This window comes from Euphorbia lathyris, chromosome 3 (assembly GCF_963576675.1).
Source record: "Euphorbia lathyris chromosome 3, ddEupLath1.1, whole genome shotgun sequence".
NCBI lineage: Eukaryota > Viridiplantae > Streptophyta > Magnoliopsida > Malpighiales > Euphorbiaceae > Euphorbia > Euphorbia lathyris.
In genome coordinates this window covers 47,748,233-47,771,897 of record NC_088912.1, presented here as the reverse complement: position 1 = coordinate 47,771,897, position 23,665 = coordinate 47,748,233, and the positions used below count along the sequence as shown (strand labels likewise).

At 33.3% G+C, this 23,665-nt stretch overlaps 2 protein-coding genes across 3 annotated transcripts; both read right to left on the bottom strand.

Annotated features, from left to right (window-relative positions):
• Positions 1 to 193: 193 nt before the first annotated feature.
• LOC136222110 (synaptotagmin-2-like) lies at positions 194 to 8,509 on the bottom strand. Its single transcript, XM_066009599.1, has 13 exons — positions 8,285 to 8,509; positions 5,251 to 5,483; positions 4,574 to 4,672; positions 4,409 to 4,459; positions 4,200 to 4,323; positions 3,615 to 3,733; positions 3,419 to 3,520; positions 2,459 to 2,533; positions 1,986 to 2,062; positions 1,633 to 1,879; positions 1,200 to 1,547; positions 663 to 794; positions 194 to 594 (listed from the first exon to the last, which is right to left on the bottom strand). Exons 2-13 carry the CDS (start codon positions 5,359 to 5,361, stop codon positions 463 to 465), a joined length of 1,617 nt encoding a protein of 538 aa, XP_065865671.1. The 5' UTR covers positions 5,362 to 5,483; positions 8,285 to 8,509; the 3' UTR covers positions 194 to 462.
• A 2,170-nt stretch (positions 8,510 to 10,679) lies between these two features.
• Positions 10,680 to 23,229, bottom strand: LOC136224479 (probable serine/threonine protein kinase IRE). 2 transcript variants are annotated; one of them, XM_066012824.1, is made up of 19 exons: positions 23,057 to 23,229; positions 22,866 to 22,964; positions 22,430 to 22,778; positions 22,282 to 22,340; positions 22,032 to 22,208; positions 20,636 to 21,952; positions 19,962 to 20,134; positions 15,851 to 16,103; positions 14,078 to 14,170; positions 13,854 to 13,994; positions 13,655 to 13,747; positions 13,270 to 13,471; positions 13,091 to 13,176; positions 12,605 to 12,693; positions 12,175 to 12,226; positions 12,042 to 12,098; positions 11,791 to 11,949; positions 11,333 to 11,413; positions 10,680 to 11,131 (listed from the first exon to the last, which is right to left on the bottom strand). In XM_066012824.1, the coding sequence occupies exons 3-19, from the start codon at positions 22,755 to 22,757 to the stop codon at positions 11,042 to 11,044; spliced, it is 3,450 nt and encodes a 1,149-aa protein (XP_065868896.1). In that variant the 5' UTR covers positions 22,758 to 22,778; positions 22,866 to 22,964; positions 23,057 to 23,229; the 3' UTR covers positions 10,680 to 11,041. The 2 variants fall into 2 exon arrangements, with proteins under 2 accessions (XP_065868896.1, XP_065868897.1); XM_066012825.1 differs by having other exon boundaries at positions 22,032 to 22,175.
• Between the last annotated feature and the right edge of the window lie 436 nt (positions 23,230 to 23,665).

Sequence of the window (23,665 nt, the reverse complement as noted above, 5' to 3'; positions counted from 1 at the left end):
TAGATTATCAAGCAGAATCCAATTATTGAATGTAAAAATACTAATTAATAATATTTAACTTGAAAAATTTGCCAAAACTGAATTTTGTGATCTAATAAGTTATCAACCACAAGGCTTGGCCAGGATTCAGATTACCCATCTTTATGGACTGAGCGTGGAGCTATTTAGGAGGGAAAGACCAAACAACCTATCATCTATAATACACATACAAATTCATAAGTCCCATCACATAATACATTTGTTTTACTTTTCCATTGAGTTCCATTGAAAAACAAAAAAGTAAAGGAACCAGATAAATAAAATGTCCAAAAAAGTGTAACCATTAATCAATGGTTTTTCCCATTTGTTTTATTAGAACCATTTACAGAAGCAAGAAATAGAATTGAAGTTTTTGTTGGTATTCTTGTTACACTATCTATAAACCAAAATCCATTGAAAGTGAATTAGTGTGTGTAGATCGGCTCAAGAAGATGTTCTCCACTGCAACTCTATTTGAATCCGGCCATTCTTCGAGTCTATAAGATGGTACTTCTCATTGATTCTTTTGTTGCTAACGACATCAGCAAGATTTATGTCTACATATCCCAACGATTCCTACTTAAACAAAATCAAATCAGAACGTTGCATTTTCATTCTATAAATGAAATTATGCTAACACCTACCTTTGGATGCAGCAAGCCTATCCGAGATGAGCTGCTGACAACTTCCACATGTAACCTATCATTAGTTGGAGCCTCATCCAACGTGAACTGAAACTCCTCTTCCCATCTTGGATCTCTGTTTTTCTTTATAGGCTGTGTACCCAACAAAATTGAATTATAAGCCCTAAAAACTTAACGCTGTCGCTAATTTTCTTCAGACCATACCAATGTTATACATAATAAATAAACAATTGAAGAAAAAAGGATGAACAAGTGAATATTTCATGCAACTGCAAAAACAACAAATTCTAACTGAACCAGTCACAATTTTCTTCACAGCATCAGTCATGTCAATCATAAAATACCAATATCACATAATTATATTGCAGCAACAGAGCCACCCCGATTAAGAATCATGTTATATAGATGTCATATAAACATAGTTCTCCTAAATCTTTCAAAGAGTTATGGAATGCAACACAACCATCAACATATGTTTCTACAAATACGGAAATACACACCAAAAGTCAATTGCTAATACTGTATTTATAGTCATACCTTAGTTCTCCGCTCCTCCCCTCTAAAAATAAGCCGAACATGTGGATTAGTATGATGCTTCCCTTCAACATCTTGAGCCTCATGAATAATAACAACAAGTAGACCTCCACCACTAGGAGCCCCCTCAGGAGCCTTCTGAACTGTATTTGGATCTTCAAATTTTGGCAAGTCTTCCTCTTTGAAAGGTTTATATGTTAACTCCACCTCTAAATGCCCTCGTGACTTTTCATTTTGCGGATCATTCAAGTCCATATTTTTCAGGAGGTCAAGGGTCTGAATTTTTGGCTCCTCTGGTGAAAGTTCTTTCAAAGGAATTACATTCATACCCATCTTATCATGTTTGCCAACCTGTAAATAAGAAAGGAGCAGTTCAATTTAAGCAACCACATAACAGAAAAGAATGGCTTGTCAAAAGCACATAGAAGTCTTTGACCTGCTCCCAATCATAAACATGAAACTCTACAGCTTGTGTCTCTGGATCTTTAACAACAAAACTAAATTCTTCATTCCATTCAGGATTCAAGTTCTTGTGTTTCACAGTAGTCTTCTTTGAAGGCAGCTTATCCTCAGTCAACTTTAATTTTACATAAGGATCTGATGCACCTAGCAGATCCTTCTTCTTCAGTTTTGTCGCCCTCAGAACTTTCACATTAAGAATTCCCACAGGCCTCTTCAAAGCTCTGCATTGATTCAGTAAACAAAAACAACATTATCAAATATATAAATATGTGTGTGTGTATGTTTGTATACATATATATATTGACAGAGTTTAATGAAGATACACACTTCGCAGGATCCATGATTTGTACTTCTAGGGTTTTAGGCCAAAGATACATGTTAGAAACCTGATCTTTAATAATCTCCTGCAAGGGGCAAAAATAATCCCAATATTAAAATCGTTAACTCCAAGAAGAACCTTAAATAGCAACCAAAGAAGTCAAACTCTAAAATACTTTTCACAAGGGACTTTTTTAGCCTGTTATCATTTTTGCAATTACACATATAAAAGGAAAAATATGATTTGTACACTGCCCGAGAATAATGTAAATCAGATATTCCCTAACCCCATTTGCTTTCTCATCCTAATGTAACTTCAAAACTTATGAAATAATCTCACAACCCGCAACATCCAACGTCTCACTTAAAATCATTAGCAAATACACAATGAAATGCTGGCATACAAGAGATGCTTCAGTACACCAACTTATAAAAGCCTACAATAGTCAAAATGTTTTACTTTATTAAACTTCACATTGTACCTGAACGAATCTGTATAGACCAGGTATTGACATAAGATCAGCTCCCACAAGCTTTAGTCCAAAGTCAACATGTGGCTGCAAATAGATGGACACAAATCAATAGTGATGAAGCATATCATATTAGAGCATTAGTATACATAAACCAAGAAGGATAGCAGTGTTAAATTCAAAGAGTCATTATAGTCTCCTACTGATGGCCTGTAACCAAAATCACATAGACCAAGCTAGAGGATATCTCAAATTCTGTAGATTCAGCATATTAATTACGAAGCCAAAGAAAATTTCAGTATTATAATTTTGTTCAAAGCATCAGGTCATATAACTTTAGAAACAAACTGAGCTATAGATAATATGTAAGGTTACAATCCCATAGTCATTAAAAATATATGAGAAGGAACAAAAGGATTATTATTGCTCTAATAGCACTGCTATTTCCATGGTATGCACAATTAGCATTTCTGACTTCAGAAATTACCTCATAATCACAACAATAGCATAAATATTCACAAGCAACTTTGAAATTCCAGAAACCAAGGAAAGAGATTGGATGTACATGTCCCAAATATACCATCATAGAAAAAAGAGAGTGACAAGTATAGACAAGAACCAGATAGTTATCTGAAGTTTCTTATGTCAATTATTGAATGCTTAACCTTCTTGCGTAGCATGGATTCAAAATAGGGCTACCAGCCCAAAGGCTATAGTTACATCAGCAGGCCCATAAATAGTGCCTCTATATTCATGAGATGCCGGAGATTAGTATTTCAATATGGGACAAAGCTAGCTATTTCTTCAGCATGTATTTCCTCCGAAAAAGTCCATTAGCAACAAATTTTTTTGGAGATGTGCAAAACATAAGTGATCAATGTTGTGCATGCATAGAATCTTTACAGAAGTAAATGTCGTAGAAAAAGAAAATTTATTTTACCAAACTATAAAACAAAGTGTATAATCACCAACCTTTTCCATGAGCGACACATAGATTGTAGCAAAACAAGGAAAACTAGGAACCAAAGGCTTCAGAGTTATACGTGGTAAAGCAAAAACTTGCAGATCCACCACCTAAAATTGTTCAAACAACAGTAATAATAAGAGAAACAAATATTATCAAAGGTGTTCACAAATTATTTCTTCTCAAATGAAAAGGGAAAAGAACCTGAGCTGTTGCTTTAAGCCCAAATGCTTTAACAGCAATATTGACATTTGGATTTGCAGCCCATTTAAGGCATGGCTCCATAATTAGCTCCTTCTCATCAGTGACGTAAACTTTCATTCCTTTTAAAAAAGAAAAAAAAAAGAACGAAAAACTTATGAAAAAGATTAAACAGAATATTGAAAAAGAAAAATGAAATGGATTGTCCTTGATAGGTTTCAGAGTTCTATCCAAGTAAAATGTGCTAGCAACTTAATTTTCCCAGTTAATCAACAGATCACTTGAGGCTTGGTAAAATAACATGTTACCTAAAAAGGAAGTAGCTATTAATTATCACACATTCTGAATCTGAAGTAATTCCAGAGTAAATTTATATTCTTCCTACTCAACTCTGAAGTTGAAAAATTTAAGTATAAAACAGCTTTAAAATGTAAGTGCAGATGAAAATTGTGAAAACACGTGCATCTCTCTAATTTTCCCAACTAAAAAATTTCATACACAGATTAGATGAGATTTTTAACAAAGATTTGCCCTTTTCTATGCACATAATAGGGAAGAAAAATGGAAAGGATATTTAGATATACTGACCTGCGAAAGTTGGTGGTAGGGACCCTAGAGTAAGAGCTTCAAATTCAACTGAATCAATTTTATAGTTGGGTATCTGCTCAGCAATTATGGGGGTAGCAATGTCCTTGACAGTCTTACATATAGCCTTCAAATCAAAGGAAAAACACAAATTGTTCAGGATAACTACAACATTACAGTAACAAATCAGAAATTGATGGAAGACTTCAAACCTTGTCTAGATAAGGCCACAAATACTCAAGAAATTTATTTAGCCAATCAACCTACAGCAAAATGGAAAGTAACATGAGTTAAGTTGTCCATACAAAATGAATCAGATGTTTGTCGAAGTCCATAGCAAAAAAAAAAAAAAAAAAACCATAAGCATCATTACCCACCCGATCATAATCTGGATTTTTTACCCACAGGGGTATCTCTGGAAGCATTCGTAGCAAAGTTTCCGAGTCTTCCTCAAGCAATGGACGAATCTCAGGATCCTGCGCAAGGAAACTACCCAACCATCAAAAGATTTTCAAGATTTCAGAAATATATATATATATATATATATATATATCATATTCTTTTATGTTTATCTCTAACTGATGGGCTAGTCCAATTACTACAATGTAATTCACAATCTAGCAAGCAGATCTAATTTTCTTTTTTCTTTGGTCTTAAATGAGGTGGGAGGTAACTTATCTCTTCAAATGCACATGATCATCAGAATAAGCAAATGAACAAGTTTAGCCATTTATTGATGATTACAAGGCTTTGACATGAACTAGCCTAAGCGTAAGCATAATGAAAAGAATTGCGATAAAGAAAAGACTTGATGATTTCAAAAGGGCAATCACAGTTACTAGAGAAAAGAACATGCGTAATTACGCAGACTGTCAAACTATTACTGTATTGCATGTAGAAGCTTAAATCTAATAATAATTTATTTTTAATCGTGCATTTGCAAGATACAAAACCATCAGAAAAAGAAAGAAGCACTGCAAACAAGATCAACAGAAATAAATATAAGAAATATGAACAACAATCAAAACGAACGCAAGGATAGCAAAGAATTTACCTTAACATCGCTGGGCTGGAAATAGATGAAGAGGTAATACCCGATCACAAGCCCGGTTGAAATCCCAACTCCAAATCCACAGAAACCGAATATGGTACTGAAAATGCCCATCTCTCTCGCCTATTTTTTCCACAATCAATTAATCAATCCCCAGTTCACAAATTATTTCTCGTATCTCCACCCTCTCTGCCTTTGCTCCAAGTAAAAACCTGAAGAAAATTCCAGGTCCAAACCTACTCGATTTCTCAGATCAAGCAATTACTAATTTACTATTGATTTGATAATAATAAATTATTATTATTATAATGACTAATCTATCCTTCCTCCCTCTGAATCATCGTCACGCTGTTCTATTTCGAAAAATCCAAGGAGAGAGAAATGGAAACACTAGGTCTAAATATTTAAAAGAAAATAAAATAATTAGGAATCACAATCACCAAAAGGAAAAAAGGAATGCAAATTAACCAGAAAAAATATCAAAATAAAGGATAATCTGAATGGAACTAAACCTTCAAGAATTTAAATCATCGGCAAAACTACGAACGCAGAAAATAAAGCAGGTGGATGCGGCGGCATGACTCATTTATGGAAGCAGAGGATATAACAATATATATAGTATACTAAGAGCATCTCCAACCATTACCCCCATATTTCCCTTCTCTATCCCCAATTCTCTATTTTAACTTCCCCAATCCCTATTTTTTCTCCAACCCAAAAATATAATTTGTTCCCTAAAAAGAATATTCTCTTTTTTATTCCATTTCATATACATTATTTATTAATATTATAATACATTTTACATACACTTTTATTATTAATTGTTAACTTTATCAATTTAGGCTAAAAATAATTCTAAAAATATTATATATAATTAAAAAAACTTATACATTAAAATGTAAAATATATATAATATAATAATTATTAATTTTATTTATTTATTAATATTAGGAAACACTTAAGCATTACACCAAAATAAAATTAGAAACAAACATATAATAACACGTGTCTAGTTGTTTTAATGTGTTTGTTTTCAATGTAATGTGTGTCTTTGTTGTTGTTTTATGTTATTTTTATTTATCCAATGGATTGTATTAGATTTTTAATTAGTGCATTGTTTTAATTAATGATAATTTATGCGTAATTTATTTTTAGTACTTCTTTTTTATGTATTAATTTTCAATATTTAAATTTTGCATGATTTAAAATTAATGTACATTATTTATAATACAATTGACATATAAAATAATTATACATACAAATAAACACTAAATTAAATTATCCAACTATCAAATAATACTACATAAAAATAAACCCCTAAAATAAAATACAACTAAATCAATTTTTAATATATATATTAAATAAAAAAATAAAAAAATATTAAAATAATGGTTCCCCATTTAAATGGGGAACCATTTTTCTTCCCCTCTTGTGGGGAAGAACCAGCGTCTTCCCCATAAGAGGGGAAGAATATAGGGATATTGGCATCTCCTGTCAAACCCGACCCTTTTTGACATCGGGTATGAACGAAATATAAGATAACAAACTACGAATTCGACTCATCAATATTATCTCATTAAATTCTTAATTTAATTTCCTAATAGATAAAAATTTATATGGACTGTCTAAAATTTATCTATTCATTTGTTCATTTATTTGGCTTGGACTTGATAATATAATCAAGCTTCCTACGTATCCCGGTAATTTCAATTAGGGAATCAAAGCCACGTAGTTCTACTAGAAACAGAACGAAGACTAACTAGCATAAAACATAGACTCATTGAAAATCCATATTAAATCAATCGTAGATATGGAAGATTTGTAAAAATATCAAAGAGGAATTGAAGAACTTCGTGAAAGCTCCAATCATCATATTTTCAATGGGAAGTACTAGACCCCTAAAAACAAATGCAACCAAAACCACACAAGAATACATGGACTATTTATCAATTATAATTGCACCAATAAGAAGAAATAAAAAAAAAAAAATTGAATAGCCAAGTAGTTAGAATCTGCTATATATATGGATTCTTCTTTTCCAATTATTTCTTTTTCTTACATGATCCTTTAGAAAGATATAATAATCTAATAACTGAAGGTCCTTCTCAATAGCCTTCATCCAAGTTAGTAAGTTATCCTCTATATTTCTTAGTTATATCCCGGTTCCAAGCCCTGTACTCTTAGAAAATGAACTCTCTTAGGAAAGAGACAATACCTTATAGAAGCTTATCTATTTACTTCCAAACATATACACATTCTCATTATATAATTAGGAATGAGACTTTAGGAACCTTAGCTCAAGATATACTTATGCCCTTCCGAAGTAACCCTCCTCCATCTCCTATCCCTTCTGCAACAAATGCTACATAATAAAAAACTCATGGATCCTAGTTTCTTTTCTTTTAGCTGGACATCAGATAAGAAAATGAGCATAAAATTCATCATCTTGTCTCTCGGCAAAACAAAACTACTAACAAACATAGTTCACTTTGCTAAACTGTAAACTGTACTGATCCCCAAAATGCCCAAGGTTCGACGATATTCATTATGCAGAACAAGGATATTTAAATTACCTAAATTAAGAAAGTAAGCCCGGTTCCATGGTCTTTGGTCAAAATCTATTAAAACCATTAATAGAGCTTAACTTCTGGAAGTCCTATGGAATCTGTGATTTCAGAGGATTCCTTTGCATGTGCCTTTAAGAATTTAGAAAGCTCCAAAAGGAGTAAAAATGCAATTAGTGACTGAATAGGCAATCTATTGGTTTAGATCGGATTAGATATTATTCTGATCTCTCCTCAGATAGAAGAAATAAGAGATTCACCCAGAAACAAAATACAAATACTAGAGAAACAAGAGTTAAACGAGTATTAATCTGTCAAAAAGGAACTCTGATCTAACAAAATAAAGAGAGAAAATAATCCCCAGAACTCAACAACTACTATAAAATCATCAACCAAAATAGACCAGCACACCAGTTCAAATCAGTAAAAAAAAACGAAATTAAAAGAGAAATTTGTGTTTACTGGATGCTTACTAGGAAAACAATAATGGACGAGCGAAATCGCGAATAACCATGACAGAGTAGAATCAACCACGGATGAAAGGGCCGCGCAGAAGATGACGGTTCAGAATCTCAGTATTATTGAGAAGTATGGTTTGTAGCCTCATACAGAGGAGGAGTTTTCCCTTGATTATGGTCGGTTCGCCAAATGAGTGATACCCCAGTGAGGATCTTATTCCAAATTCTTCCAATGCTTCGCGTTTATTCTTCTTTAAGGTAGAGTTTAGGGATTTATTTATTTATTTATTTTTTTGCTAATTTCTATTTATCTCCTAATTTGTTTCAAATTGTGCAATTAGGTCCCTAAATGTTACAACTCTCCCTTTTACTTTATTCAAAAGTCTAATTTAGCTCCAATTCTTCTAGTTTGTGTAATTAGGCTTCGTTTAACATATTTTTATTCCTATTTATTGCTTATTATTTCGATCACAAGCTGCATATAACCAATCTAGTTTCTTGAAAAAATATAAAAAGGTTAGTCCAAGAGACGTTATCTCGGGTCTAATAGAATTAAATGATGATTTCAAAATGTTATTCCGAAAATTAAATTCAAATTCATACACAAATTTCCTTTGATTTTAATCATATATTTAAAACGCTCTCTATCCAAACTCATATTTTATTTAGGGTATATACTCCTATACACACTTTTAACGCCTAATTAGCTCATTAGTACACAGGAAGATATCATATAACTTAATATCGAATTATAATTAACATTTTTAGACAAGGACGTGACATCTCCAATGCTCCAAATAGGGAGCGTTGGAGATGCCCTAACAGAGAGATCTGGGCGTTGCGACTAATGAAGGAGAGAGAAAAAAACACGTTCAGGTAAGGGAGAACTGAAAAGTAATTTAAAGCTAGCATTGGAAGCCTTTCTTTTACCGAATAGATGTGGAGACAAGTGCCCTACATCAAAACAACATCGTTTTCGTGGGAATTAAAATCAGCATGATTGCACTATCTTCGTTTTTGTTGAGGGCTTAGTCCGGGCCTGCACGTGGTCTGGGTTGGCTGGCTAACATAGCCCATACCTAAATTATCCAACAACATATTTTAAAGAGAAAATTACACATTACAACTATGTCAAATCAAACTAGTAAAATCAGTATTTTTAATATATTTTAAGAATTACAATTTATAAATTAGAAGTCTAGAATATATATTTTCAGTGTTCATGATTTATAAATTAGAGTCTATAATTTTTAGATTGGTATAAAAGCATAATATATAGAGAATAATGACATATTAAGAATTAAGTTTGGTGATATGACTTAATTGTAATTTTATACTAATTATGATATTTATGTATTTAACCCTATTTTTAAAAAGCTATTTCGAAATCGTAGGTAAGTTTTATACTGAAATGAACTTCAATTCTATAAGGTGTTTGTTTCAGCTTTTTGGATGAGTGTTTAACGTTTCTCCAAACCGCAAAAAGTATAGTGTTTAATTATGTTTATTTATATAATCGTAACATTTAACATTTTTTCTGCTGTTTTCAGCATTTTGAAACTTTTAATAAAAAACTATCTTTGGAGCTTTTCATGAAAAACTTTGTAATTAGTTGTTATTGACATAATTTATTTTCATAAAATATGTTTATTCTTTGACATTATTTCTAAACAAAATATATTGTGTTCAATAAATTTTTTTTTTTTTATTTTTTTATTTAGATTATTTTTATTAATTTGTGTAATACATTTTTAGTTTATAATTTATTTGTTGATTAATTTAAAACGTATCTATATTAGACATTTTAAATACTAACCGCCACAGTTCAATATAATTTTACTAAAAGCTAATAATTAAATAACTAAATAACCGCAAATGCAAATACAACATCTATTAGCTAACACACGCCCTAAATCTATCAAACTTTGGTTGTTATCTATCATTTTGTACTCAAATGTTTATCTTTATAGATCTATCAAGCACTCACAAGATTTTGATCAGTAAAGTTTTTCACTTCAATTTGTAAAAAAGTGATTTTGTCGCTACTTTAGCTTGTAAAAAAGTGATTGAGAACATTTCACTTAGAAATTCTCTTTGATAAAACGGCACATTTCGTTTTTGTTATAAAAATGATGTGTCGCCATTCTCAAGGACCAGTTCCTTGCTAAAAAAGACCCTCATGAAAAGAGCATGTATCGCCAACTAATCCTAAATACATTTCCTACCAAGAATCCGTTTCTAACTCTTGTTGTATTGTAACACAATGCTGAGCTGGAGAGCTTTCTCTAAATTCAAATATGAAAATTACTACAAGCCATAGAAATCTTTGATTAACTAACTACCAGGCTTGCACATTTGGTGTTAAACAGAGCACAATTTCGAAAATGACATTACCTATACAGTGATGAAAGAATATAACTAAGAGGGATATATATTATGTACAACTAATCAAATAACTATCAGTTACAATTAATTATTTACACAGTGCCACGTCTAAGCATCCATGATCTACTGCTGCTGATGAAAACTCATCATCGCAGACATAAATATAAATACACTAAGATATATCATAAGCTCCTAAACATCAGAAACCTTGAAAAGATAAACATCCTCTCAAATCTATTTATATACATAATCATGATCTAGAAATCACCACACTACACTTGTGTAGTTAAATTCCACCTTTTGCATCAAGTTCGTATCACACTGCTTGCGATACTCGAATCGATCTTCGGCTCTGAGCAAACTGATGGATAAGCAATCACATAGTTGTCAAGGATCAGATGGTTTGGACGAATCTACTGCTTCCTTATTGTTCTTAACCACCATATCATAATTGATAGAAGCCAACTGAGACAGGTTCTAAGAACATAAAACCAGAATTCATTCTTAGAATCTCTATCATCTTAAGTTCAATGAGAGCTTCAAAACAATAATTAGCTCAGAAATTATTATAAAGAATAAATGACACCTTAATAGATACATCATACAAGCATTCAAACAAATAACAAAATTATAATTTATTTATAGTTCCTTCATATCAATGTGTTAGTTAGGTCTTACCTTAAACGAGAAGTTACTAAAAGAATACTTTACAGCAAGTGTGGGAGTATTGAAGTCTGATAAGCTGCCACATTCATCCCCCTGCCATACACGATAATATATTAATGATCTTAACAAAAATTAAATTAAATATCCTAATTATCCTTAAAGGAGGTTAGGATTTTATATCCTTAAATATAAGCATCAACACTCTCTCTGCTTTCAATAAAAAAAAAAAAAAAAAAAAACATCAACACTCTCCAACAATTGATATGACTGAATTTAAGACCCCTGTTCTACATAATTTCATTCTCTTGCCACTATTATTACTGTCAATAGAGTTACTCATATGATAATTAGTGTTCCATTTAACGAAACCATTTAATTTTCAAACTAAATGAATAATTTTTTTTTTATTCATTTCCATTTGGAAATTAATTAGAATAGAGGCATGTTGATATAGGGAAAGATACACATACATCTTCATCTTGGGAATTACCATATGACCCACTACTGCAGGTGTCAGTTAGGTCATCAAAGTCACTGCCTCCTTGAAAATGATCACCCTCTGGATTCCATATGTACCGGCTCATAAAGTAACTGGTGTCATGAGCATCTGCTGCTGGTATGAACATAGCCTGCAGCGATTTAAGAGAAATTGAAGAGTTCTTCAAATATGATATGATGATCATAATTCTAGAAAACAAATACTAAGTGATAATAAAACAACCTTTTGCCTCGCAATTGTGTCCCAGTTAACATCTCTAAAGAAAGGGTGTTGCTTCACCTGTGAGAAAATACAACTGCTTGATTATCGTATTCTGCTACACGTAATATCTTATCAATGACGATTACTAGTATACCTCTTTGGCTCCTTTTGATCCTATCCTTAGACCTGGATTTGGAGTCAGGAATCTGAAATGGAACAAACAAATGATATCAATCAAAACCCAAAAATCTTCCCATAAAACATCCCATCAATAGCCTCAAAAGTTAAAATGTGATCCTTGGATGAAAAGCCCAAGAATATGTTTGTTTGTTTTTTCTATCTCTAGCATACATTTTAAAATCTAATGTTTTTAGCATAAATTTCTACCTTTCTGGTCCTCAAATTAATTGTTTGTTCGTGCACATAAATTGTGATCGTGATCCTTGGATATGAAGTTACACACGAGAAAACCATAAAAAAGTACTCCCCAAGACTCTTGTCTTATTTTTCCATGGGCATATAAATTTCAATCCCTTGTGGCCTTCAAACAAGATAACTCTTAAGCACAACAACTATACACTTGCCTGTCAATCAAATCACATGCTTCAAAGCTCATCTCCTCAGGTACCCTGGGCCAAGGTATATCATTGTTCATTATATTGTCAAATATTTGCTGCAATACGTAGGAACCATTAGTCTGCATTAGGCTGGACGCAAGCGTGAACAATGAAAAGATAACATTTCTTGCATTCAGAAGTTGAATAGACTCCGCAGGAGTGAAAAAAGGAAATAATAACTTGATGCAATATCCATCAATTTACTCATTACAAACATTATCTACAACAAAACAAGTATAGATTATGCTAGTAGCATGTATTGTCTCAGTCCAAGCATATTATTATGAAACACTATTATAGATTGTCGTGAAGCACCACAAGGTTGAGAAAAGTGAAATCTAACGACATTAGTAATTCAATAGCCATATACAATTAAAACATATATGTAGTGGAGGGATTACTCTCTTCAATAAACCATTAACAGGTTTAGATTGGAATCTGTAGATGACCTACCTGTGGAGTTTCGGCATTGAATGGTGGAATACCAACAAGCATCTCAAAAAGAATAATGCCCACAGACCACCAATCAGCAGTTGCACCTACAAGGAGAATAGTATGGAAAGGTTAAGCAATAAATCAATAAACTGAAAAACAATGTATTTATCATCTAACTAGCAAAATAAATTATAAACCATGTCCGGTTCCAAGAAGTATCTCAGGTGCCAAATAATCAGGAGTTCCAGCAGCAGAATGCTTTTTGCGTTGTTCTTTTGTTGATGCATTTTGACTATCAGTTTCACTGTCCTCAAAAAATCCAGCACTATTGAATGATGGAGCAGATAAGTCATCAGTACTGTTTATAAGACCAACCTTTGAGAGCCCAAAATCTGTCAACTGCAATAGAAGAGATTAGACTTTTGAAACAGTTGAACCAGAAAAAGATGTTGGAATCCAAAGCAACATTATTGTCAACACAGAGAAATTGTATACATATGTCCTTCACCAGAAAACATAAGATGATATAATCCTTTTTTAAGGGGGGGATAAATGATTAAGGAAAAAGAACAAAGTAGCAACCTTAAGGTGACCATCTTGACTAATCAATAGGTTGTCTGGCTTCAAGTCTCTATGAATGACGTTTAAAGAATGTAAATACTCCAAAGCCAGGACCTGGGAAAAATAAAACCAACTATTTGTACCCTTGGTGAGAAAATTTTATTGATGGACATGCAAATACAGAAGTAAGGATATAGGCAATTATACAATAAGTTCTTACAAGTTCTGCAATATACATAAGGGCTACGTCTTCTTCCAAGCAGCCCATGTTTCTCAACATTGAGTATAGATCTCCACCATTCAGATACTCCATGACCAAGTAAAGATTTTCCCTACACGTGAAGGAGTAGAAAAACCGGACCTGCTCATTATCAATCATGTACAACATTAGAATACCTGTCTACCAAACACTTAATTGTTTATACATTTTTAAAGCATGCTCACCACAAAAGGATTGCGAACTGATATTAAGATGTTACGCTCTGCCAAAATACTTTCAACTGCATTTTTACGAATCATATCATCTTTCTTTAAAACCTGTGGGTTTGTTTGAAGAAAAAAAACAGAGAAGAAGCCACTTTCAGTAAACATGTAATACTTCAACTCACATGTACATCTACATCCTAATGATACAAAATGTAAATTGAGCCAACTGGAAAACTACAATCATTGTCCGATGCAGTCATCATTTGAAAAATCGAATAGTGAGTGAAAAAGGGTGAATGAACACTAACCATTTAGTGGCAATAAGCCAAAAGAGATCTATGGATAGATAGATCTTTGACATCAAATATTAAAGGTCACCTAGCCATAAAGCCATTCAAGTCCTAGACACTCTGAAATCTTTTCATCCACGACTTTGCTAGCATTTTTCGTATTTCTCTTTTTAGCACAATAGGAAATCACACATGTGGATACAGTTATAGTTCTCCCTCCAGTTTTACATTTTCAAGCCCTCACAGTTTGAAGTTTATATTTTTAATTGCAAGAGGCTGTTAACAATTATTTCACTATAACTTTAAGGGATCAGGCATTTCACAGCGTCGTTCTTTCTGTCAATGTAGTATACAAAGATTAAATGCCAGGAAAATGTGTCTATTTGACCATCATTTTGAACTGCTTTCATAATTGAAAGAGAATAATAGTGCATGTAGAAAGAGTTCCATATTACTCCCAAATTCAAACTAACTGAAAAAGAGGCAAGTGATTTACATAAATATAATGAAGGCCTAATGCTCCGCCCCCTTAACTTGTTAAAATTAGTCATTTTACCTCTCCAACTCATCGAATGTCCTATTTACCCCCTTAACTCCATAAAAATGGTATTTCTCACCCACTTAACTTGTCCAAATTGGTCATTTTACCCCTCTCCAACTCATCGAATGTCCTGTTTACCCCTTAACTCCATAAAAGTGGTATTTTTCACCCCTTATGATCCTATTTACCCCATTAACTCCATAAAAGTGGTATTTCTTACCCTTTATAGTGCAAAATTAATAGGACTTATTTAAATGAGTTTGAAAATATACTTTTTTTAATATCAACTTTTTATGTTGTTTTTATTTGATAATTATATTGATCCTTTATGTTGTTTTTATTTGATAATTATATTGATCCTTTATGTGTTTATTACAATAATTAGATAATTAAAATTTAACTAGTCAAAAAAGTTGAAAAAAGAAAGAATGAATAAAAGATACAAATAACAAAAACATTAATATAAACAAATTAAAGACATTATATGTAGGGATAAGGTACCAAAATAGGCCTATGGTTTTTGGGAAAGTATCAATTTAGGTGTCACGTACAAAATAGCATCAATATAAGTTTAACGTTTAAAAAAGGTATCAATTTAGACATCGATAACGGATTGTAAGGGGTGAGAAATATCACTTTTATGAAGTTAAGAGGGTAAATAGGACATTCTATGAGTTGGGGGTAAATGGACAAGTTGAGGGAGTGAGAAATACCACTTTTATAGAGTTAATGGGGTAAATAGGACATTTAATGAGTTAGGGGGGTAAAATGACCAATTTGGACAAGTTAAGGAGGCTGGGGGAGCATCAGGCCTATAATGAATGAATCAATAAAATAGAAAACTACTATAAAAACTATGCATTAATGTGAATGCATAGTAGCCAATGTGTCCAATCCTAGAAATTATAGAGGCATGTCATTTCATAATGAAAATTATTTATAAATGGCGAGAGTGATAACCTTTATAGCAAACAAATCACCGGTAGCTCTTTTTCTGGCAAGGAAAACCCGTCCAAAAGCCCCTCTGCTGATTGGTTTTATTATTTCAAAATCTTCTATAGAAGTTCTGTCCTTAGAATATGAATTGATAGGGCTTGCACGCAAAGAACTGCGCACTGTATCATCATCCATAGAACTCTCTTCATCAGCCATATGATTTGATGGGTCTACTTTTTCATCTTCTATGAGTGCACAAAGATGTGCATATTTCTCCCTGTGCATTTCAAATGATAAATCATCAAGTCCAAATTAATATATAATAATATATTAGCAGTAAAAAAAGTATATAAAGCAAAGGGTCGCCGTTCTTTGATTGTATTTAAAGTATTAATTTGACTATTTTTCATATTAAAATTAGTAAAGTAGAACAAAAAAAATACTATGGTTTCACGCTGACCATTAAAATTTAATTAGAGGACGTGTCAAACTGGTATTAGTGTTTAAGCAAAATAAGAAAAAATGCCTCAAGTATGCCACGGTATTTTCATCTTTTCAAAATTTTCTTCCTGTTCCTCTCCAATTTCATCCTATAGTTCATCAGATCCCAATCTCCCTTCCATCTACCTCCAATTATTCCTAATCTGGAAATTAAAACGATTAGATTTAGAAGCCAATTCTTCCTCCTATATGAATACATTTAATACAAACTCACCATAAAACAGTATTTTCCATGTTACATCCACGCAAAAATCTTTGTTTCATTGAAAAAGATTTGGCAGGACCAGCTAATTAACTAAAATCACTCAAGCTCCATCCTCTCATTCTAGATCCTAATTTTTTTTGAGTTAATGGTCTCTTTTCTTGCTACATCTTTTCCACTTGAATCCTTGTTTTTCCAATTCTAATATCTCAAGTTCAACTTGTAGCTGTTTCCCTTCAAACTGAAGCGCAATTAGATAGAAGAAGGAAAAAAAAAGAAAAGTAAGCGACCTTCTCTATCTTTTGGATTGATTTTGAGAATCAACAAAATCAGGAAAATAAGCAAATTGGATGGTGGACGATCGGGTGGTTCTATTGGAGTATTGATAGAGAATATGCTAATATGGGAAACAAGGAACAAGTTGCTTGGAGGGTTGTGGAGGTTAGTTACCGGGCTAATTACTAATCTATCCCATTTGAAAGAGCCCATTAATATATTTGATACACTACCCTTCCATTTTACAAATTTAGACACTTTCATCCATTTTGGACAAGAACACCCTTACTTCAATTTGCGCTTGTTCCTCAGACTCTCTTTGTTTCATCTTCTCTCTTTCATTCCCTTCTCCATCTTCAAGTACGCAATTAGTTAGTTAGTTGAATGTTTTCTTGTTGAACCCATCATTTCCGATTTCCTCCCTTTTTGTTGATATGTCGCATACATGAACAATGTCCCAAATGCCACAAATATTGTCACAAATGCAACAAAAGTTGTCCAAATATTGTGGCAAATGCGATAAAAAGCAATGTTGTCGCAAATGCGACAGGAGCAATGTTGTCCAAATGCAACAAATGTTGTCTCAAATGCGACAAGAGCAATATTGTCTAATGCAACAAATGTTGTCTCAGATGCGACATATCGACAGAAATGGAGGAAATTGGAAATGACGGGTTCAACGAGAAAGCATTCAACTAACCAACTGCGCACTTGAATAATGTATATGTAAAATAAAGAAAGAATACTTACATGAACTTGAATAATGTATGAATATGTTTGGATCTTGGGTTGGATTGTTGAATTTTGTTATAAGAATTTGAAAGAAATTAAAAAGAGAAGAAGGTTGGGGGAGGTTAGGTTATATAGAATTAAGGATATTTTTGTCCAGAATGGATGGTCTAATTTAGTAAAATGGAAGGAAAGTCTATCAAATATGTTAATAGACCCCTCAAATGAGCTACATTTGTAATTAGCCCTTAGTTACAGGGGAGAGAGAGAGAACTTTTCTTAGTATATATTGAGGGGGTGAGAAAGAGGATTATTGAGTATTTTGTTATCTTTCTGTTTGGCTGCAATGAGCAGAGGCACTGCCAAGGGGGATTGAGTTCATCTCAATTCATTTATCTTCATTCTTTTCTGTTTATTATCCATTAGTTCTATGTTCCATCTATCTAATATAGACCAGTGAGATTCTTTTCCGATTTTCTGTGTGTGTGTTTGTGTATTTGGTTCACTGATAATCTGTGACTATAAGAGTGTATTGCTTCTTTATTAAGTATGAATATCAAAGATTAAAGATCAAAGCATCTTCTTAAGAAAGAAGAATGAGGTAGCAGCAGCAGAGTTCATAGGACATAAAGCAGCATATTAGAAGCTACCATTTTGGCGGGAAATTCTGTTAGTTTGTTTTAGTCAAGCTGATGTGGCAGGTCACACTTATGCCATATACACGACTTCTGTTATTTGTATTTCTGTGTACTCCAGCTTGTACAAATACCAAGCCCATTCTGTAATTCATCAATCAATAAGAACTCATTTCCTTCTTTTATCTTTCTCTTAGATTTACACATTAAAAGATGGTATCTGAGTGTTAGGAGTGTTTAGAGTTTATCTTTTAGCAACAAAATCATGCCTAAGCACAGCTATCTTCATGCTCTTCAATCTAGAGATGAAGAAGCTGCTGGCAATGATCCACCAACTTAAACACAAGGAGATCGATCTGGATCTTCACACAATGACGTTGTTGATAGATCTCTACCAAACACACACGATCAAAATGCTTTGAGAGAAAGATCATGATCTACTTCACAATATCATTCTGCCTCTCATCCACCTACTCCAGATCTTTTTGGATCTGTTCAAGCTACAGATAATCCAAGTCTTGTACTTGTTAATGCAGTTCTCACTGTGTTACAGTGCTAATACTAAGCCTTAGAAGTCTAGTTTGAGACTCGATCGTGAAATCAAGGGTGAATTGGACAAAGCATTCACCATAAAGGATTTGGGCATAAGTTTTTTCTAGGTATTATACTTTCTCAGCATAAGTACATTTCTGAGATGATTAATGATGTTGGTCTTCTGCAAGCACATTCTGTTAGTAGTCCCGTTCCTAGTGGAATTCAATTAGATTTTCCATCTCCTTTATATGGTGATCCTGAGCAGTATCAAAGAATCATTGGCATATTAATTTATCTTGGTTTCGTAAGATCTGATATCTCTTTTGTTACCCAACAACTTAGCCAATTCATGAATGCACCTACGGTTTTACACTTGGATGTGGTTGTTCATGTGTTGAAATACTTAAAGGGTACAACCAACTTGGGTCTTTTTATTGATCAGGCAATAACTTCAAGCTTACTAGTTACTGTGATGCTGATTGAGGGAGATGTAAAAGAACTCAAAGATCAGTTACTGGTTACTGTATCTTATTGGGGAACTCTTTAATTTCGTGGAAATCTAAGAAGCAAAACACTGTCGGATCGTTCTTCTGCTAAGGCAGAATATAGAGCTATGGCAACAACACTATGTGAGCTTAAATGGTTAAATTACTTGCTTCAGGAATTCAACATTTTTGTTCCTTTACCCATTGCCATGAATTATATAACAAAAGCAGCCATTTATATAGTTGCAAGTCCAATTTTCCATGAGAGAACCGCATATATTGACATTGATTGTTATGTGGTTAGGGATAACTATGTTTCTGGTTTCATTCGATCTCCCTATGTTACTTCCCAGAATCAATTTCATTGATTTCCTTACAAATTATAAGCTACCATTTTGGTGGGAAATTCTGGTAGTTTGTTTTAGTCAAGCTGATGTGGAAGCTCACACGCATGTCATATACATGACTTTTGTTATTTGTAATTCTGTATACTCCAGCTTGTATAAATACCAAGTTGATTCCGTAATTCATTCATCGGTAAAATAGTGATATGACTTTAGTCACTTCACACATGTAACAATAAAATAGTTATTTCAAGTCATTGAAACTATTTTACTAGTTTGTTTATAATTAGTTTTATGAATTGAGTAATTATTTCCTAAATAATAAGAAAAAACAACAATCCCACCTAGAATAGAGATGTGAAAAACACATAAAAACACCATGACAAGCAAAACAATACGGTATATCAGTTAGAAATTGAAAATACTTACTGTAATAACTTCTCGATGCGCCTTCCAAAAGTCTCCACAATGAGGGCATCCACTTTTCTGTCCTGGATGGCATATTTTAGGTCTTCCACGCGGTCAAGCAAACATTCCAATGCACTATAGTCACAATCATTTACATTTGCGATATAGCGAGCAATGTCCAGTAACTTACTTATCTGTCATCAATTCAAAAATTTAACTTTCATGAATTAGTAACACAGTCACACTCCTAGCAGTGCAACCTGAATTCAAATGTATGTTGACCAAAGATCACCGCCGCATTTTGGCATGTTTTTGCTTGTGGCATAAATCATTTTTGCATACAACTTCATAAAATGAAAATGCAATTATAATAATACACATACCTCTATTATTTTATTGAATTACTAGAATTTGGTCAACAGTAGAAAATTCATTACAATAAAACACATCAACAAGATCAAAAGGAAAGTTGCAGAACAAAGTAATTAATATGATATGCTAAACCACTAAATGGTATCCTATCACTAAATGGTATCCTATCTACATCATCATAGTTGACAACCACTTCTCGTCCAGCATAAAGAGGCACGCGTGAATAGAACTGTAAATCGTCCAAATGCAGTCTAGATTGATTATGAAATACAACATTAAACTAAAGTACAAACAACTAGTAAGAATTCAACAAAATTACATACCTGAAAATGACTCTCAAGTTCCATTATTGTCTTTCGTCCAATCAATAGCAATTCAATCTGGCTAGTCCTTGGTGTTAGCAAAGGTGATCGTGGTGTCAAGCTTCCTGCTGATGATGTCTTTGTGTCTACATCAGGTGTCAAAGCTGAACGTGCTTCACATGAAACTTTAGACAATTTATTGATATCTTCCCCAAGAAAAGCATTATCAACATCAGGCACGACATCTAGCATGTCTTCAGAGCAATGACGAGAAAAAATGTTTGGTTTTTCTGATAACTCATCCAAGTCCTCATGTCCACTTGATGCAGTAACTCTATCAACCTTAGGACTTTGCCTTGAGCTGTTACGGATCTTTGGTGTACTTTTCGGTGTCCACGACTCCAACAATTTTTCAAGAGTTTCTGCAACTCTTTCAATTCTGTCATTTATAGTTAATCCTTTCAAGTCACATCTATCAGCAATTGTACAAATTAGAGAGTGCTCCTCAACATGTACAATTGGTATTTCAACCTCACATATTCGACATATCATTGAATTCTCATATGTAACACTCTGGTGTTCCCCCCAAAATCCCCAAGAGAGTTTTCTTATCCCTGATGATACAGGATCTGGAGTATCCAAATTTTCAGAATTGTCATCCCCAAAAGTTCTAGAATCATCTTTACTATGAGCTAGTTCTGATTTATCCTCGGTTGGTGTGGCAATAGCATCATTGCCTTTCTGTTTTTTTTCCGCAGCAGATGGAAGTTTCTTCCAAGATGACATTTTATAGCTACTTGTATTTGAATCAACACTTTTGGCAGTCCCGATCTCCACATGATCTACTTGTTCTTGATGTTGGTCTACACTTTGGGACGTCTTTCTCTGCTCCTCACTCCCCGATGGACCACTAAAGTCCTGTGTTGCAAGTTCAATAATTTGTTCTGGATAAACTCCAAGGTCACTGAGTTGATGCATACCCATGATATGGTCATGTTCAAAACCACTCTCTTTTTGGAACTGCACAAGTCTAGTGCATCTAGTTAGGATAAAGAGAAGGCGGGTATGTGCTTGTTTGATAATTCCCATTGGTAGCTCTTGACGCCTATCATCTAAATTTTGGACAATGACCTCACACTTCACCCAGAATTCGCTAGGTGGCATTATTGAACATTGTCGAGCTACAACCAACAAATCCTCTAAATTTTCTTTCCATTCAGGATGAGAATCATTGGTCTTTTCAAGTATCCCCACTAAATCTCCAGCAAATATACCTAAATCAGCATCAACTTCTTCCTTTAATTTGTCAAATTTGGCCCTAATTGCCACCATAATTTCCTACAATAGTGGTCAAATAGCCCGTTAGAAATTACAAGGAAAATGAAAGAAAACACATCGAAATCGAACAAAACTGTACCTCCATGTGACCAAAAGCCCGCGACTTCCAAATAGGAAATGGTCGAACTCCTTTTGAATTGAGCTCGTGAGAAAAGCTCTTAACATCGGGGGTCTTCTTCTTCCGACCACTCGTAACACGCAGTATAGCCTGGAACCGTGGAGACTGCAATCCCTTGGCAAAAGCTACATGATGACTCTATAACACCCTCAAATAAAAAAAAGACAAAAGACAAAAACTTCATAGTAAAGTTTGGAACAAAATTTGTTACCTCAATTGCTGGATTAAGCGAAGTTGTATATTTTAATGATTTGGATCCAACCTTTTTCCCTATATATGGTCACAATTCCCATTTCAGATTAAAAAAAAAGGGGGAAATGGTATCGAAAATTGAGAATCCTATTAATCTGAAGCAATACCTTGCCCACTTGTTGGTATACCATTGAAAGGAACGGTCCATTTATGCTCCTTATATTCATCATTACTAGTCTTATAGGCTAGATTCGATGGCCTAGCTCTAGTAGAGGTTAACTTAAGGGAGGAAGGAGAGGGAGCAGACTGAGTTCTTATATGATTCAAACCGTGAATCATGGGAGAATTTTCCTTGGGCATATCAGAAGCCTGATCATCAACCTTGACATCTTGGTCATCGTTATAATGAGGATATACAGGTAAACGACTCCTTTTATCATTGCCAGACCACTTCTTCAAAGTCTTCTTGTCGTTAATAGTTGGCAAACAGTCCATCAAGCGCAGAAGCTCTCAACTCTGATGAACAGAACATGGCTCAACAAGGACAAAATTAAATACATACCAAAATGAGAGAGAGAAAGAGAGGATCAAAATTAAATTTACCTGGAGGTATTCATCTTCTAGCTTAGAAGATACATTTACGGAAACAGAAGTTGTAGTTATATATATAGGAATGCAGTTCCTCAGAATATCTTCAACCATCTGAAGAAAGGAAAAAATCGACACAAAAATAAAACTCTCATCAGGAAAAATGATGATGCAGATGACACAAATAAATGTTAAATCTGCCTCACCAAATGCTTAATGAGAATATAAGCGACAATAAATCCACATCCTTCCCATCTACACGCACATAGAGAAAAATAAAAAAGTTGTTTGAAGGTTTCAAGAGGTCTTTCTTTTTGCAGATCTATACTATATATAATTTTGTGCTAATCGTGGATGCAGATGCAGAGAGAAAATAACGAACTTGTTTGAAGGTTTGAAGAGGTCTTTTTTGTTAATGTAGAATTCTATATATAATTGTAGAATAAAGAATAAAGAAGTTGTTTTTGATGACGTGGAAACATGCAAATAATTTAGTTTTTTTGATGGCGGTTTCTTTTTCACTTTATATTTTTTCTGATGTAAAGTTTTCTTTTTAGATATACTTTGGTGTTAGTCTTTTAATTATGGGAAAATTATAAAATCGAATCAAATAGAAAGTCTATTTATATATTTTTAAGACAAATTATCCAATATACTATATATCTAGATTATATATTCTGGTCTCAAATTAGCGATTAATCTGGGTTTGAAGAAGTTGATCGTTGAATCTGACAGTATGGAAGCTATCAGAATGATCTCTGATATGAATACTACTTGTCTAAGTAGCAAGAACTTGATCAAAGGTTTTGTTCTTC